The 16328-nt window shown below is 36.7% G+C and overlaps 2 protein-coding genes across 12 annotated transcripts in view; one reads left to right on the forward strand and one right to left on the reverse strand.

Annotated features, from left to right (window-relative positions):
- The window catches only part of LOC143372042 (uncharacterized), a 114886-nt gene that overhangs the window by 4334 nt on the left and 94224 nt on the right, over nucleotides 1-16328 (forward strand). For all 11 annotated transcript variants that reach the window (XM_076817846.1, XM_076817850.1, XM_076817851.1 and 8 more), the window contains exon 2: nucleotides 7212-7373. In XM_076817846.1, the coding sequence (XP_076673961.1) occupies nucleotides 7212-7373 (162 nt within the window). The remainder of the gene's footprint in view (nucleotides 1-7211; nucleotides 7374-16328) is intronic.
- LOC143372051 (very long chain fatty acid elongase AAEL008004-like) lies at nucleotides 2689-15434 on the reverse strand. Its single transcript, XM_076817882.1, has 5 exons — nucleotides 15185-15434; nucleotides 5434-5638; nucleotides 3601-3872; nucleotides 3220-3522; nucleotides 2689-2874 (listed from the first exon to the last, which is right to left on the reverse strand). Exons 2-5 carry the CDS (start codon nucleotides 5486-5488, stop codon nucleotides 2707-2709), a joined length of 798 nt encoding a protein of 265 aa, XP_076673997.1. The 5' UTR covers nucleotides 5489-5638; nucleotides 15185-15434; the 3' UTR covers nucleotides 2689-2706.

Consider the following 16328-nt stretch of genomic DNA (forward strand, 5'->3'; position numbering starts at 1 on the left):
GGGCGCGAAAGGAGGTAGATCACCGATTATTTTTGTGCGAGCCGGTGGATTATTCGCGTCAGTTTGTTGCGGAACGAGCGGGCAACAGGCGGCCGCAACAGGTGGTTCCGGTGGTTAGCGGTGCACGTGCCTCCGCACTTGTGCAAGACGAGTCGCGTACCTCCGGAATGATTTGTTCTCACAATCGTCATTAGGTCTAATCTCATCGTCACAGCATAGTCGAAGGAACTGTCGGCAGCGCGCTCCAATACGGAGGAAAAAGATCCTCTGACTTCATCGCCATTAAAAAATACCTGTGTCAGAGATTTCCGCGTACTGTGTAAATATTTCGCTACTTAAGAGCGATCATAGTCACCCGTCACGGAACAGCCTCGGAATACCATCAGCAATTATTATCGACTGACCCTCCGAACTCGCAGATTTTCTATGGGATGCTTATAATAAATCAATCCCTAGATTCGCAAATTCCTGAATAACAGTACTGTCATCGGGAATGACGTAGAATATTAAAGTGCATCATTGACATTGGAAGCATTCTTATCTCTGACGGTGCAGATTTTATTGAACGCGATTGAATGGAAAACGCAAGGTAACTGCGTAGATAACTGTGTACGCCACGTGTTGAAATGGTGTTAATAAAGAATATTTCATAAGTGAAAGAATTTTATAAACAGGTATCTTGCGCGGCACGCGGTGCCATAAAATTGTATTATTTATTTCTGTCAATGCAGTAGGTTGGATGATACGTTCCGACTTTTGAGTGATCTGTGACCTTAGAGCAGAGGTGGACTAAAATTTTAGATAAATGACAATTTCGAATAACGAATCAAAGTTAAAAAAATTATTTGTCACGTGTCGAATACAGTTAACCCTGGTGAACTTTACATATTCGACGAATAAAGTTTTGTCGAACAAAAAAATTAACTATATTCGTAAAATAATCTGAAGTAACTGCTATGTGATCCGTTATTTAAATAATTTTTTATTCCGATAATGCCCAATTGCGCGTACGTATACACCGCACTGTAGCTTAAGCCTAGCAATTGTAGATGGCCGAAAAGTGAGTGTTCACTTGTTAGATATTTTTCCCGCCAATTTGAGGTGCAACACGCACTCTGGCTAATTAGTATTCACCTAGGTAGGCGGCGGACATGAGCAAAAATATAATTTCCAATTACAAATATTAGTAAATATGATCTACCCCCCCCCCCCCCCCACCAATGGATATCCGTAACGTTCTTCTACTGTTATTTATCACTTTACAATTTGCGTTTAAAAAAAGGCCTTTTTTAGGGCTCTCGAAGGTAACCTACCCCCTTAACAAGGAGAGAGCCCAAAATTCGGATCACCAATTTGGTTCAGATTTTGTAAACAGTAAATGGCCACAATGTACAATTACGTGTTAAACGCATTGGGCGCAGTGTTGAAAAACTTACGAGAAAATCGAGTTCAACGTTTTGCCTTTTACAGCCCCTCGGTATATGCACTCACACGTGAACAGGAAACCGTAATTAACTTGCAGTGGCATCTTAGATACTACGGTTCATGCATTTATAAATCATCTCCTAAACACGCAATTAATGGTACCTAAAACATTCCACAGTTCCATCAAACGAATCAAAATATTTGCAATATGCATTTACCGAGACACACAGTATATAACAGCGATAAGCTGTTGATGTAATCACCCTTACTGTTTAATATTCTGAGCTCGGAGGGAGGGAGTCACTGAACCATTTCGAATGGAACATCCTCACATAGGATTGGTGGATGTACCTACATTAGCTAACTTAAATAAAAAAGAACGCTTGGATACAAACACTTTCTCTTCTAACGTTTTAACATGGTAAAATGGTGTAACAGAATTGTACTTTTGGTAAAATAAAAAATGTATAATATATAAATATTATATATAAATTATATAATTCCAAAGGTATTCTCACGGAAATGTTCTGTGTCAACGTACTCTTTCAATCAATTTGACAACCACAGAACGCAAAGCAGAAATAATATCTTGCATCAAAATACATAAATTTTTACGTTAATTATATTTTAATTTTATATTTATATATTTTATATTTTACATTTTACATTTTACATTTTACATTTTACATTTTACATTTTACATTTTACATTTTACATTTATATATTATATATTATATATTATATATTATATATTATATATTATATATTATATATTATATATTATATATTATATATTATATATTATATATCGAGTGATAGGCAAAAATTTGTGCCTTTTGATGAAAGATATTATTTCTGCTTTTCGTTCAGTGGTTGTCAAATTGAATGAAAGCGTACGTTGACACTGGATTTTTCCGTGAGAGTACCTTCGGAATTAACGGTTCGAGAGTGCATGCAACGCTGTTACTGCACAACGCTATGCAGTTATGCAGCGTGCTGTACCTACTAACTATATAATTGTTACCGACATCAGCATGTCATACGGCAGTAAGCAGTTCTTCGAGGGCGACGAAGAATATAAACAGGTTGCACACTTGTGCAATTACGCTTGGCGACAGTTCCTTTGACACTTCACTGTTTATTCATCCACTTTAACAATCATTGTGACTTTGAGGTATAAGTGCTCCATTATTATCCATTGTAACTTGGGAGCTGCAGAGATCCATTTCTCACTCTGTACTTTCATGATGAAAGGACACAGTATCCAAAATTGTATATTCTTTATTTGCCCTTAACTTTCTTCGAAGTATAAGTAGTCGCATAAAACTGATAAAACAAGAAGAAATTTATCCCCACATCTATTAGCAGGATGGTATTAGTGGCAACCATACCGCGACAGCGAGACAGTATCATGTAAATCGCATGTGTCATTAGACCCACAAATTGTACCTGTTGGTAAAAACATAACAATGTTAAGTATAAACAGAAACGAGGGCTGGAATAATTCCGATTTGTTGAAATAGAAGTGAAACGTTTGAAATTAAGATTTCTCTATTCACTCAATGGTAAATCGTAGTAGCATCTATTGCAAACTCACTTCCACCAATTAACTTCATTTTTACAAATGAAAAAGAAAAATTAATTCTACAGGAAGCTAAGTGTTAAAAGTTTTTTTTTGTAAAACGTCCAAACGAACTGAACAAGCTTTCGCGCTCCCTTTCAATTCCGACGTTTCAGTCTTTATTCCGAAAAGTTTCCCTTGCAAGAATCGTTGTTTTATTCGTGGTTACTTACCATTTGTGCCATTGTAATCATACGCTTTATTGTTTGAAGCCTTCGTTGAATGCCTGATCCAAAGGAGGACAGTAAATAATAAGTGTACATTATCACGTGTATGGAGCAGTTGATTAACACAGCTGTCATCGACATTCCGTTTGCACAATATTTCACAATCCACCAAGCAAACAGGGCGGTTGTAATGTGATGGTAGAGGTGCAGGAACGACACTTGCCGGCTTTTCTTTCGAAGTACGAACAGAACAGTCTCGATGTAATCAATCAGTTTCAACGCAAACAGGTACCACGATATTGTAGCAAACTGCAATGAAATTCTTCGTCAGCATAAGGATGGTAACTACTGATAATACAGCGACCACAAAATCTTCTTCGCGGGTACCTTGTACGCTTTGGGATCGCAGGAGTAATCTAGATCAACGCAAAATAAAAAATACTCATGGTACCATCCGGCGTCCAGTATGTGAAACACAAGTAGAGCATTGGCCACGATTTGGAATAAATTGTAAACTTTGATGAACGTTTTGAAAGAGTATGGTTGTCTCTCTTTCATGTAATTGGGGCACCATCGTATAACGAAATATAAGTACACCCAAGTAATGAGGATGAAAGATATAGGAGAACCTATCAGCGGCCAGTCGTTCGTCCTCTTGTCTGTAACATATTTTCCACAATTTTACTACGTTTGTTTCACTAGACAGAGTGGTAGATAATTTATTTCATTATACTACAAAGAGAGTGCGCGAGGTTCGAGTCATCGATTTGGTCCAGATTCTGCATTAGGGCGGAGCGGAAAATTTAAATTTGAATTTTCAGTTCGCCTGGATGCGGGATAGTTGTCTTTTGCTTAACCAAACACAACTGTAAAAAAATTTTGGAATAATCATAAAATCATTTTTAAGAGAAAAACGAACCTGCGGATATGAATATTTTCCAAATTTTGTTTACAGTTGTGTTTGGTTAATCAAAAGACTAATCCCGCACCCAGGTCAACTGAAAATCGAAATTTAAATTTTCGCCTATGTAGTATCGCTCCGCCCTATTCTGCATACAGGCAGTGTATATCACGTAAAATAACGTATTAGGGGCTTAGGCCACCTTGGAGGCCCGAAAATTATGAGACGTCGACTTAAAAATTAAATAAGAGATTCAATTATTTTTTACTTTTTAGTGCATTTTTATTTTTTTGAAGTCGGTTTTAATTCTTCATTTTTTTTTTCGTCTTAGTTTTATATATATTGACACACATGCGTAGGAGATATGCGTGTACGTACATAACATAATAATTTTTAGGTGACAATAGTCTTTATTATTAATCAGAAGTGGCAAAATATTGGGCCAATATTGATGCAGTGTAGGATGGGGCTACCGCTCTCTTTTGAATAAAAAAAGAATTCATACGGGTCGAATCTATAACCTCCTCCTTGTTGAAGTCGGTTAAAAACTGATAATTAGATTCCTCATTCCTTTATACATATGCCCTCTGAATTTCATTACCGTTATTGTAAAATTCACAGAGCCATAGTAAATTTTGTGAATCAATGTTGATTAACTGACCCTAAATCGTATCTATTGTATATTTGTTCAATATTCTATATCTTTCAATTACTATGCAAATATCAAATAAATAATGAAAAATAAAAAAAAAATCTATATTTCTCCATTTTATGCAAGAAGGGCCTGAGAGGGGTATAATTAAAATTAATTTCACTGATTAATTTATTACATAATTCAACTATTTACAAAGGAGATATCAAATTCTTAAACATTAAAGAGAGTATTGCAACAACTTCACTATGTATAAAAAATATCTAACTTCGTAATGTTTACAGATACATTTCTTGAAACTGACTTTTGGCACTGAGGCCCTTCTTGCATCCAACAGTACAATTCGGTTTACAAGTACAAGTTTGGCCATTTAAATTCTTACAGTGTTTATCCAGATAGAGGAGTTGGAAAAAATCAAACTTTGCGTTTCATTTTCTCGCGAAATTTTGAGTAGTACGTATTTTGCGTTTAACACATTACTACATGCACGTGACATGGTCTAACTGCAAGCAAAATGTTAACCAAATCCCGAACGTGTATTCCTTGATTTTGCTCGGACTTTCATATTTGATCTAGGCTCGTACCCCTCGTATATTTGCAATTTCTGGGTTCAACTTCAACTATGAACACAATCCCGTTGGAATATCTTCATAACCTCGTCACTTACCAGCGAGTTCTGTATTAAAATAGTGGTACGAATCCAATAGTTCCATGATTGCCATTTCTTTTCTCACTATTATCCTGTTCACACACCTGTGTACTATTTTCACGTTGTTCGGTTGAATGAAGAATTTAGGGTGGAATTTGCTAATTTCTGTTGTGTGTCGCGGATGCTCCAAGGAGCAATGCGAGTCCGTTGCATTTATTGCCCCCTATATATACACAGTGAGAATGATTACGCCACATGTATATGAAAGCATGAATTATAAACTGCAAGTCCAACTATGTAGTATGCACACTGTGTTCAAGTTCAGAGTTATCATGAATTATATATGAGAACGCGTATAAATTATGGTGTATCATTTAAACTTGTTTCCGATATCGTGATTTCGACGCGCGATACTGCGTTTACGTTCTGCGTTTCATTTTTTTTTTCTTACGGACAACTAGAAAGAAATTAAATGTGCTACTTTTTTGCAACGCGCGTCGATTTGATATACGCGTAACCAGTTCGAAGGCTTACTTTATAAAGTAGAAGGATTTCCTATTAAATGTCCTTTGATAAAACATTAGCTACCACGCGATCGTGCAATGTTTCTGTATCTTTTAATACATGGTCTAAATTTGGTAATGTACTTGAATTCATGGTGGCTCATCAAAAAGTTTGGTGTGCTAATAGTTTCTGATGAACTGGTGCTCGACAAGCTGGTATCTCCCAGAAGATAAAGGAATTTGAGGAACAGACGCGAAATAATACGGAGTTTCGTTGCAAGATTATTAGCATTCGTTTCTTAATTAATTAATTTGTTCTGGACTAAAGATTAAACGCATAATTATGGGTGTCTAAAAGATCAAGCTGCAACATCCAATAGTCACTTGCGTTCAAATTAGTACCAAATATGAAATATAACGTAAAATATCTTAAGTGGTACGATATAGGCAACTCTCCTCCATGTATTTTCAAGGATCTCCAACAAACAGGAACATTACGTTTCATTACTGCTGCCCCGATTGAAAATCTATTTTTTTTTTGCAACATGTCTGAATGCTTGTATAACGTGATCATTCTGCATATTTCCAGCAAATTATTTTCTGAGTGGCCCATAGTCGGAGCATAAATAATCAGTTTCTTCTACAAAATTCATTATGACGTTACGTAAGATTCGTACGAAAAAGAGTTATTCAATTTTACATTTCTTGGAAGTAAAAATTTTAATAAAAATAACAGAACAGAAAGAAATTAATAAATCGTTAGCATATAAGGAAAAAATTAATTCGATAAAATAAGAATTTCAATTATTCCTGATGGCATTGATATTGCCTAGAAATTTAGAATCATTAGGGTTTAATTATTGCAAGCATTTTACTCATCGGCGACCCCAGTGTAGTCCATTTGTTAGCAGATTAATTCTGATTCGTTATTAAACGTATTATACAGTATTTGGTGATTACGTGGAGCCCTGGCACCCCCCACAGAGAATGGAAAAAAGGTGATTAATGCAACCACGACTGAAGTAATTCAAGAGCTTTGTAAAAAGAAAAGAAAACTCGATTTTATTCTGTAAATACATTTTTATAATCACTTAATGAATTTTATTGAATTCGTATTAAAAATATTTTCATCCTTTCGTTACGTTTCATTATGCACTAATTCTGCCGCACGTGGTCTCAGGGACCAAATATATTGTGTGTCGGATAATCATAAATCGCGTTATCGCGAGGCCATTAAAATACTTTTGACAGTCAACATGTTAATGAGACGCGCGTTGTATGTCTCTTTTACAGATACGGTGCTAGTGCAGCAGGTGGACTTTTTAGAGACTATTTTAGAAGAGACTTCCGACGATCTGCAAAGTGACTCCGATCGAAGTGGCACCACATACTGGGTCGGTTCTGATTCGGAGACTGAAAGCGTGATACACATACGGGCGAAGCAGAGATCAGCAGGTAAGAGTCAGATGGATCCTTTTTCGCGGCGAATATATTAGGCTGGTCGCACAATTTTCTTGTACTTTTTAATAAAAAAAAAGTGCTCTCATCATCGCCACATAGTGTAAGTGTGATTTTCACGCCGACGAATTTCCACTTGGTGCTTGGCTTTGGCCTGCGTTTACGTCGATATTTTCTGGAGAGTATCAGATGTATCGTCCAAGGGTTCGGAGATAACTCTGTAGCTCGCTGATCTCAGCGTCATCTACTAATCGAAATTGTAATTCCAATATTTTTCTATTAAATATTCCTGAGAGTAGAGGAAGTGCAGTATATTTGGAATACCAGTTTGTTTAAGACGAATAAAAAAATACGCCAGCGGGTGGGAACAAATAAAACTGCATATTATCATAGGGAAACTAATAAACTTTTATATTTCAAACTCTCAGTAATAATAAAAAAGAAAAAGTAACTGAAACTTTAGCGTAAATGAAAAATGACAGTAAGTATCGATTTCGTTAAGGTGCAGGTAATTTGGAATACCGGTACTACAATTTACCTCCACTTTATAAACTTAAAAAGCCATGTAGATAATAAAATTATTTGCTTTTATGATTTAATCAGGCTAAAAGATCGCAATATTAGACGCGGCGGTAGCTGATACGCGTGAAACAAAAGCATCGCCAAACTTTGGACTATTCCAAATTACCTTCACCTTCGGTATTCCGAATTAGCAAAATGGCATTGAAACCTAAAATTTCATGTCACACTTTGTATTCTCGAAATTATCGCAAAACTGACACGGAACCATAGAAGGAACATGCAAATGAGTAGATTAAGTGTTGATACACTCTAAAGTTTTGATATCTTTTAGCTATGATTGGAACGATCGAATACTTGCTGAAAAAGTTTTGCAGACTGACGCTTTCTTATTTGCAGATTAAGTCGAAAATGTCAATATGGCGGTTCGTACACAAATGTCATTAGCCCCTATTATCTACGGTGTTACAAATTAAATAGCGTTAGTAGTTTAATAGATACTTCGGTATTCCAAATATGCTTCACTTCCTCTATTACCAAGGGATTGGCGAGGCTGTTCCGATAAGAATGAGCCCAAACTCGACCACACTCGGACTATTTTTAAATGCACGTGTACAATTGGTCGGAAAGATATCAGAAATAATTTGAATTACGTAAAACTAAAAATAGTCCAAATGAGGTCGTGTTTAGACTCATTTTCGTCGGAAAACTGTCGCCCATTCAGTGGTAGCACTCTTATGAGGACCTAATGACAAATTTAGAAATTTAAATTTTCATTCGTTGTGATCACGTATATTTAAAGCGAAGGTGTGCTAGATAAAACATTCCTAACTAAGCGAACTCTCCGAATGGCTTAACCTACTTGAAATAGTATTTCGCCAAACGTTTCGACACTCCGAGTGTTAATCTCCTATAAATAATTAAAGAGTGAAAAAAGTTTGCCTAAAAGAAAAAATATTTATAATCCACAGGCAAATAAGTAGGGAAGGATAATTGTGCATTTACGACATACGAAACCCAAAACTAGTTTCAGTCAACCTAAATAATAATTTATCCGTCGAGATGATTGTTACGTTCTTCGAATAGACTAACAATAGGTCTAAAAATATCAAAGCTCTTGGCCTAGGCCATCGATTGTCAATTTGGCAGCAATTCCGAGCATGGGCTGCGTGCAACGCGTTACATTTGCGTTCTGAAGACTGTGAAAACTACTTCGCGAGCCGCGACAAGATTTCTCTGCGAAATACTGCGACGAAAATTGATTCGATTGTTTTATAAAGGCTAGCTGATTTTACCTTGGTCGCTTAACAGCGCTGGGTATAATTATCACAGATTAATAATATAAAATTGAAGGACACGTATTCATAAAAGTGGGCAAAAACTTTTTACAGACTTAAGTCAGAGTTTCAATCATTTCGGTACGCCGCGTGCGGAAATCCTCCAGTCATATCTGGTAATCGTACTAGTCGAACGCCCATCGGCGTGATCCGCACGGTACTTACGGAGTCCACTGTGGTGGTATGAAAAATTAAGCTATTTTCAAAGACTTTTTTCTCCGTAGATACAACATATAATGCAATAAATCTTTTCGGTATGTATTAAACTACTGACCCCTTAAAGGGTTAATGAAGATGAGAAAAGAAGATACATAGGTGGTTATCCAATGTTAGGTTTTGTTTCGATTTCCTCGTTCGATATTTCTTATGTAATTTTGAATGAAATCGGGGTGAATTATTTATAAAACCATAACTTTCTCAGTTTTGTTTTTCTAGTACTTAGCTTAGCTAGTTATCTTGAGTGGGCTTCTTTTGTGTGATAGAAAAAAGATTCGCCTGGATCGATGGGAATTGTTCTTTACATAGAGCTCAGGTTTTTTGGTTTAACGTTCTCTCAAGTTAGCGTTACACCGAAATTTCTGGTGCGGCTTATGACATTAACAACAGTGAACGGTATTTCGTTTCGGAATGCATCTTGTGAAATCTTATTCTCGCTTCACGGGGAACTCCTCGTGGCAATTATTGTTCACTGCGGTCTACTTTCTCTTTTGAGTTGGTCCTTCGATTCATTGACTTTTAAAGAATGAAATCGTGCGCTTCGCAGTTCATTCACAATTGGCATATGCTGGATTCTGCTCCAGAGTATCAGGTTCGTTTCCTTTTCATTAATTAAAAGTGGATTAGCTGTCGGTACAACGTATTACTTGTAGGTCTGCAGTGCAGAACACACTTTCCTATGGTTAGAAAAGAAAAATCATTTGAATTTCTTTAAAATACGTGAGTATTATTAAAATTTATTTTGAAATACTCGAATTTTATTTCGGACTATTAGAGTTTCATTTAAATTCTTTAAACCACTCAGATTTCATTCAAACTCCTTCATCTACTCCAATTTTATCCACATTCTCCTGAACTATTTTTCATTCAGATTCGTTGAACTACTTAAATTTTACCCAAAATATTTAGGGTATCCTAATTACGAAGCTGTACAAATTATTTCAGTTTGGTCAAAGCCATCGAATACTCAGTTTGAACATTTCAGCCAAATAAAGCTCGTCTGACTCCTTTCAAATGCTTTAGCATCTCCACCACCTGACATGATTTGCAATCAGGGAAATGGTATCGAACAGTTGATGTACCTCTCACTATAATTAGTTTTACAGCATATTACTACCCAAACTTCAGACCTCATTAATAGAAAATTCCTCATTACTCTTAAACAAGCACTTCATTAAATTTCCTTTCAACTTAAACTCTCCAACTATTTAAATAGGGAATTACAAATTGGGAATCAGAATTACATAGTTCATAGAACATAGGGAACTACGATTACAAATTGTGCGATGGGATTCCTAAATAGGGAACAGATGGGGGAATTAAGTTGCAAGAAAATAAAATGTTTCTTTAAGTGCAACGAGGAGGAATCCCATCGTAAGATTTCTAATTCATTCAAAATTCTTTCCCATGGCACGTTCCCTTTCCAAATAATACACACTTCATTGCTACTCTTAACTCAGCGGGAGGCGCTACTGGGTAAAATTTACACCACAGAGGCGCTGGTTGCGAAAATATGAAAACTGTTTGAGTTTTTGTTACAATTTTTTTTAAAGAACTTTAATACAGATTTTAAGCTATTTCATTAATTTTGTTTGATTCTTAAAACGCTGTACTTTAACATAAAAATTACAAGGTTAATAAAAAATATTCTGAAACCGTGGTTTTTTACGTTTCACAATTTAGGGTATTTTTTGACCCGGTAGCGACAACCTGTGTTACAATATGGGGTGCGCCTCCCGTCGGGTTAAACAAGCATCTTCCCTCTGATACATGGACCAGTATCGTCTACGTATGCACCGTGCAAAGGCTCCTCCGAGTATGCAACCGTTGCAGCGTGCAAGTGCATGGTGGTCGCCGTTCGCCAGGCGACGAGCGTCCAGTTAATGCACTCTCTGTTTTCGCAGCGGTCGTGCATTAAGGAGGAACATATAGTACATCTTAGAATACACCGTCGAAACTTGAAATTAATTTGTTAAACATACCTTGCGAACCACAAAACAATTTTCTCGAATATATCAACTTCGACGACAAATAACTTCGCACAGAATGAATATTTTACAATGGCCCTTCTTTCATTTTACACTACGAAGACTGTATTTTTAGTGCAATAATTAATTTCGATAAAAAAAGCGCTACCTAACTGAGAAATAAATTATAAAGTCGACCTATCTGTTCGAACTACGATCGTTCTATAAGATCGTTCCTACATTGTGATTTATCAATCTGATTAAAGTATTGCGCGTGAGAAGGGACAGACGCGATTTTGCCTCGCGTGAAACTTCCCGCTCGTCGAAATCGCTTTCTTCTCTGTCTTGTCACGCAATGTACTACTATCATCTACATGTCTGTTTTAAGTTTATAAAGTGAAGGTAAATTGGAATACCGGTATTCCAAATTACCTGCACCTCAACGAAATCGATACTTACTGTCATTTTTCATTTACGCTAAAGTTTCAGTTACTTTTTCTTTTTTATTATTACTGAGAGTTTGGAATATAAAAGTTTATTAGCTTCCCCCGGATATTATGCAGTTTTATTTGTTCCCACCCTCTGCCGTAATTTTTTATTCGTCTTAAACAAACTGGTATTGCGAATATACTGCACTTCCTCTGCTAGAGATTTGAAGACTGTATTTTCGTCGTTAGTGAATGGTTATGCTCTGCTGGCCTAATATGCACGTTTAGATTTCAAATGAACAGTTGCTATAATTATAGTAGGTTGCTTTGGGTTTTCAATTAAACGGCGGTCCCTCTGTTATTGAATAGTCGAACCAGTTTACTTAAAGGAATGTTGCATTAACGTTTATTATAATCTGATCACGATCGTCACGTTCACTAGCCAGCCAATAAAGGTGCAATCTTTTTTTTCATTCAAAGTTAGAGGTGTCTGTGTTCGTCCAGCGCGATTCTCTGCACGATTCTCTTCCGACGTATCTAATATTAGATCACCTTCAACGTGATTCATATAGGATTACCATGGACTCTGTTGAATTCCACGTGCATGCGATCATGCGAAAATAAATTGACAGGGCAACGCGTCGTGGAATCAATTCAATTGTTGCTAATGGACCCATAAACAATTTCATACCCGCTACAGCCAAACCAAACACCACTTGTAAAGCGATTGGAAACGATTGGAGCATGTTTACTAGAATTCTTGTAGTCGGAGGATGTTGTAAAATGGCAACCATAAAACGGGCGATATCCTGCTTAGCGTTGCTCTTACAGTTGTTGAAAATTGTATTAAATTGTTTCATAATACTTTCGCTATTATATACTATAATATTATTGTAGAATATCAACTTTGTAATACTGTTTTACTATATTTTTTTATGGTATTATTTTATACTGTCGTATTGTACTTTTATTGCACAGTACTGTTTTTAACAACTTTTGTTACCCAGATCTTTGCTGTAAAAGCAACGATTACTGATATATCGCCCATTTTGTAGTTGTCCTTCCTGACAAAAAAAAAAATGAAAAAGTTAGGATTTAAGTGAAAGAAAGGTGCGAGAAGTCTTCGACATTCTCCCATGACGATTTGTTGAAAGGTTCTTTGCCTTCAGTTTACAACATCGATCGCATTTTGCACTTAATGTCAAAGGATTTTAACGAAATTTAAGTATGATATAAAGAACGGGAAATTAGGGCGAGTTTAAGTCATCATTTTTCCAGTTTCGATTTGCTTTAAAAAATACAAGCCTTCAAAGTTCACGTTTTTTGCCTCTTTTCGCTAAATCAGGCTACACCAATTAATTTTTACCTCCGAATCTGTCATTCACACAGAGTATGTTTTTTTGTAATTTTAATCGAAAAGGATCGACCTTTATGAATCAACATTTTTTAGATAGAAGAGTCTCCTTTTTAATATGAGAATTACAGGCAAGTTTCTGTTGTGTGCATTTCACTCCACGTTCGCGTTTTTAAAAATCAAACAAAAATGTGATTGTATTTTTCTGAAGCCTTCTTTACAAAGTTAGGCTTTGCCTGAGATGATCACTTTTAAATTGATACCACGAGCCACTGAAGATTGTGTTTTTTTTTCAAGTAACCAGCCCGTGAGATTGCATGCTGTATTATTTAAATGAGGTCTGCAAACGAAATCGACAGGCGTTAGAGCTGTTCCGGCAGTGTCGTTAATACCCCAGAACAGTTTTGCTGACCCACATTTGACCAATAACACTTTTTCCACATCAAGTATAAAAAAGTGAGCAATGTCGTATGGAACTATCCTTGCGTAAGATAATTGACAAAAATGTCTGACCGTCTATTGGCCATTTTAGCACTTCGTCTACAATATCTATTGTTTTACTGAAAGCTATTAAGTTGAACAAAGTACTGTAAACTCTATTCGGAAACTAGTTAAGAACACGTTAGTTAAAAGTATAATTATTTTACACGTCCTGCTAGGACTGGGAACCACCATGTCGACCTTTTGCGTACTAAATATGCTTCTCAGAGACACCAAAATTTAAATAATCATTACATACTGATATCACTAAACGTCTCGAAAGTAGAAGAATTAATAATTCGTAGAACTTCATGAATAATTAACTCTGAAATTACTATGCCATATTCTTTCCTATTCCGAAGTTCTCTATTCATCAACCGCATCACGAAGCTATAGATTTCTCATCCATTGACGAGCGAGTAAGTCATGCAATCGGTTAAGATTGAAGCAAAGAAACAACAAAAAAAAGCAGTATAATATCAACTAAGTAGTACCACTGACATGATTTGCAATCAGTGTAAGTGGCATTCAGCAATTAATGTACCTCTGATTATAATTTATTACACTTACAGCATATTAATGGTTCATCCATGCTTCAGGCCTCATTAAGGGGTCTCCCTACTTTGACGGCCTGAAAAGGAGCGCGATATGTGTCTTTTTTAAAGAGAAACTTTCAAATTATATTAATGGAAAACTTTATGCCTATATTTGTACATATTTTAGGCAACATTCTAAAAAAAAATTAATTAAAACAGAAAGGGTACCTAAAACTTTAAACGCGTTTTTCTCAAAACTATGTTTTTCGAATTGGTCAGCATGACATCTCAAAAACCAATCACCCGATTTAGTTCAGACTTGGCATATATCTTCAGTAGATGTCCCGTTCTCGTTGGTACTAAAACTAAGTCGGTTTTTGCAAAATTAGACTTTTACGACTTAAAAAACCAGCGAATTTTTTGCAGAAATCAATGTCTGTTTTAAACGCTGTCATTTTTTTTCAGTTGTCAGTATTTCTCATTTAATCTAGTTCAGGCGATAGCCACACTCATACAGATTACACAATTTTTTGAATTTTCTATTTCAGACAACTACAACGGCTGATTTTATGCTAACAAGGCGCGTATGATTTTTCTAAGGCGCTCAATTTTAAGCACTATAACTTTTTCTTTCATATTCTCTAAAGATTGACAAATGAAGACACAAGGCTAGAAGTAAATATACCTAATGGTTTTGTTTCAACAAATTCCCGAAGTCCGCATCGTTTTTTGTCCGTCAAGGTAGAGAGGCCCTTTAATAGAAAATTCTTCGTTGCTCTAAAAGAAGTATTTTATTTCCTTTCAACTTCTTAATGGGCTCGTCCCGTAAATAAACAAATAAAAAATGAATAAACTTAATCCTTCCATCTATCCCCTATTTACGAGTCTCATGGAACAATGTCTAATTCATTCAAAATTGTTTGCCACGTTATGTTCGCTTCCCAAATAACAGACACTTCATTGCTACATACCCTTAAACAAGCACCTCCCAATAGAATAATCACCAGTATTCACGCATGCATCCTGCAAAGATTCCTACGAGTATGCAACCGTTGCAACGTGCAAGTGCATCTGGTTGCTGTTTGTCAGGTTAGCATGAAAGCAAAAGAAGAAAAAGCCAGTATAATATGAACTACTTAGTATACACTCCGAAACAGTTGCCAAATAAAAGCTTCCCAAGTCCTCTGAGCGCGTGGTGGTTCCTCGCGGCGCTAGAAACTCGGTGAAGAGCTCCCGCTGGTTGGAGGTTTTCATAGCTCGCGGCCCAGTTTATAGAGTCGAGTCACGGAAGTGGGTCTTCGTCGGAGGGGCCAGCCAATCCTCGTGTTCTCGTACCCGCCGCCAGTTTCACGCGTGTCTCTCCTACCCTGGCGATCGTCAGGAAGCCGTGGTTCGTTCAACCGGAAGCAACGCTTACGGCGTTATGCGGTCACCGGTTGTCGACTTCGTGACCGTCGCCCGGCACGTGATCGAGCGACACGAGCCACGATAACTCCTGCGGATCGATCGGGTCCGCGCGCCGCTTCGAAACGATACCTTTCGACCACGACGCTATCGCCTAATCGCCTCGTTAATTACTCCAATTTGCAATCCTGTCAAGGCTCTCGCGCCTCTAACGATTAGTTGACATTGCGCTGACCACTTCACTTGTAACGGGCTGGGCCTATTTGGTGCATCGTTTTTTCAGCTATCATTAGGATCGAATGAAAGAACGATGCCTAATTCGATTTAGTAGACAGCTTTACTCATGTTTCAGTAGCGAAGTCAGCTTATGCTCGAAACTGAAAACTTCGGAGAACGGATAGGAATATTTTGTTCGTTATTCGTCGGAAGGTTATTCGAACCTTCGAGTAGCGAATAAGAACGAAGTACTTATCTTCTATTGGATTCTTCATTTAAATAATTTCTTATCTAGATATCATCATTCTATTCCAAATTTTGCGCCTCCGTAATAAGATTTTATTTGTATCACTTACATTAACATACACGTCGAACAGATTTGAATGCTTTTGTTCCGAAGGGAAAGTCAAATTGTTACTGTATAAATAGAAAAAATGGGGCATGCCAGACCCCTCCGCACCAGTTAGGGGGCAAACTTCCCGCCTCGCCAGTTAA

The sequence above is a fragment of the Andrena cerasifolii genome, chromosome 8 (assembly GCF_050908995.1).
Source record: "Andrena cerasifolii isolate SP2316 chromosome 8, iyAndCera1_principal, whole genome shotgun sequence".
Classification (NCBI taxonomy): Eukaryota; Metazoa; Arthropoda; class Insecta; order Hymenoptera; family Andrenidae; genus Andrena; species Andrena cerasifolii.

Excerpts from the sequence above, each read along its gene's own strand:
- LOC143372051 (XM_076817882.1), bottom strand. The coding sequence starts at position 5,488 with ATGGCAATCATGGAACTATTGGATTCGTACCACTATTTTAATACAGAA. Across the intron at positions 3,873-5,433 it reads TTTTAATACAGAACTCGCTG|ACAAGAGGACGAACGACTGG; the intron begins GTAAGTGACGAG and ends AATATGTTACAG. Across the intron at positions 2,875-3,219 it reads TGATTACAATGGCACAAATG|GTACAATTTGTGGGTCTAAT; the intron begins GTAAGTAACCAC and ends TTTTACCAACAG.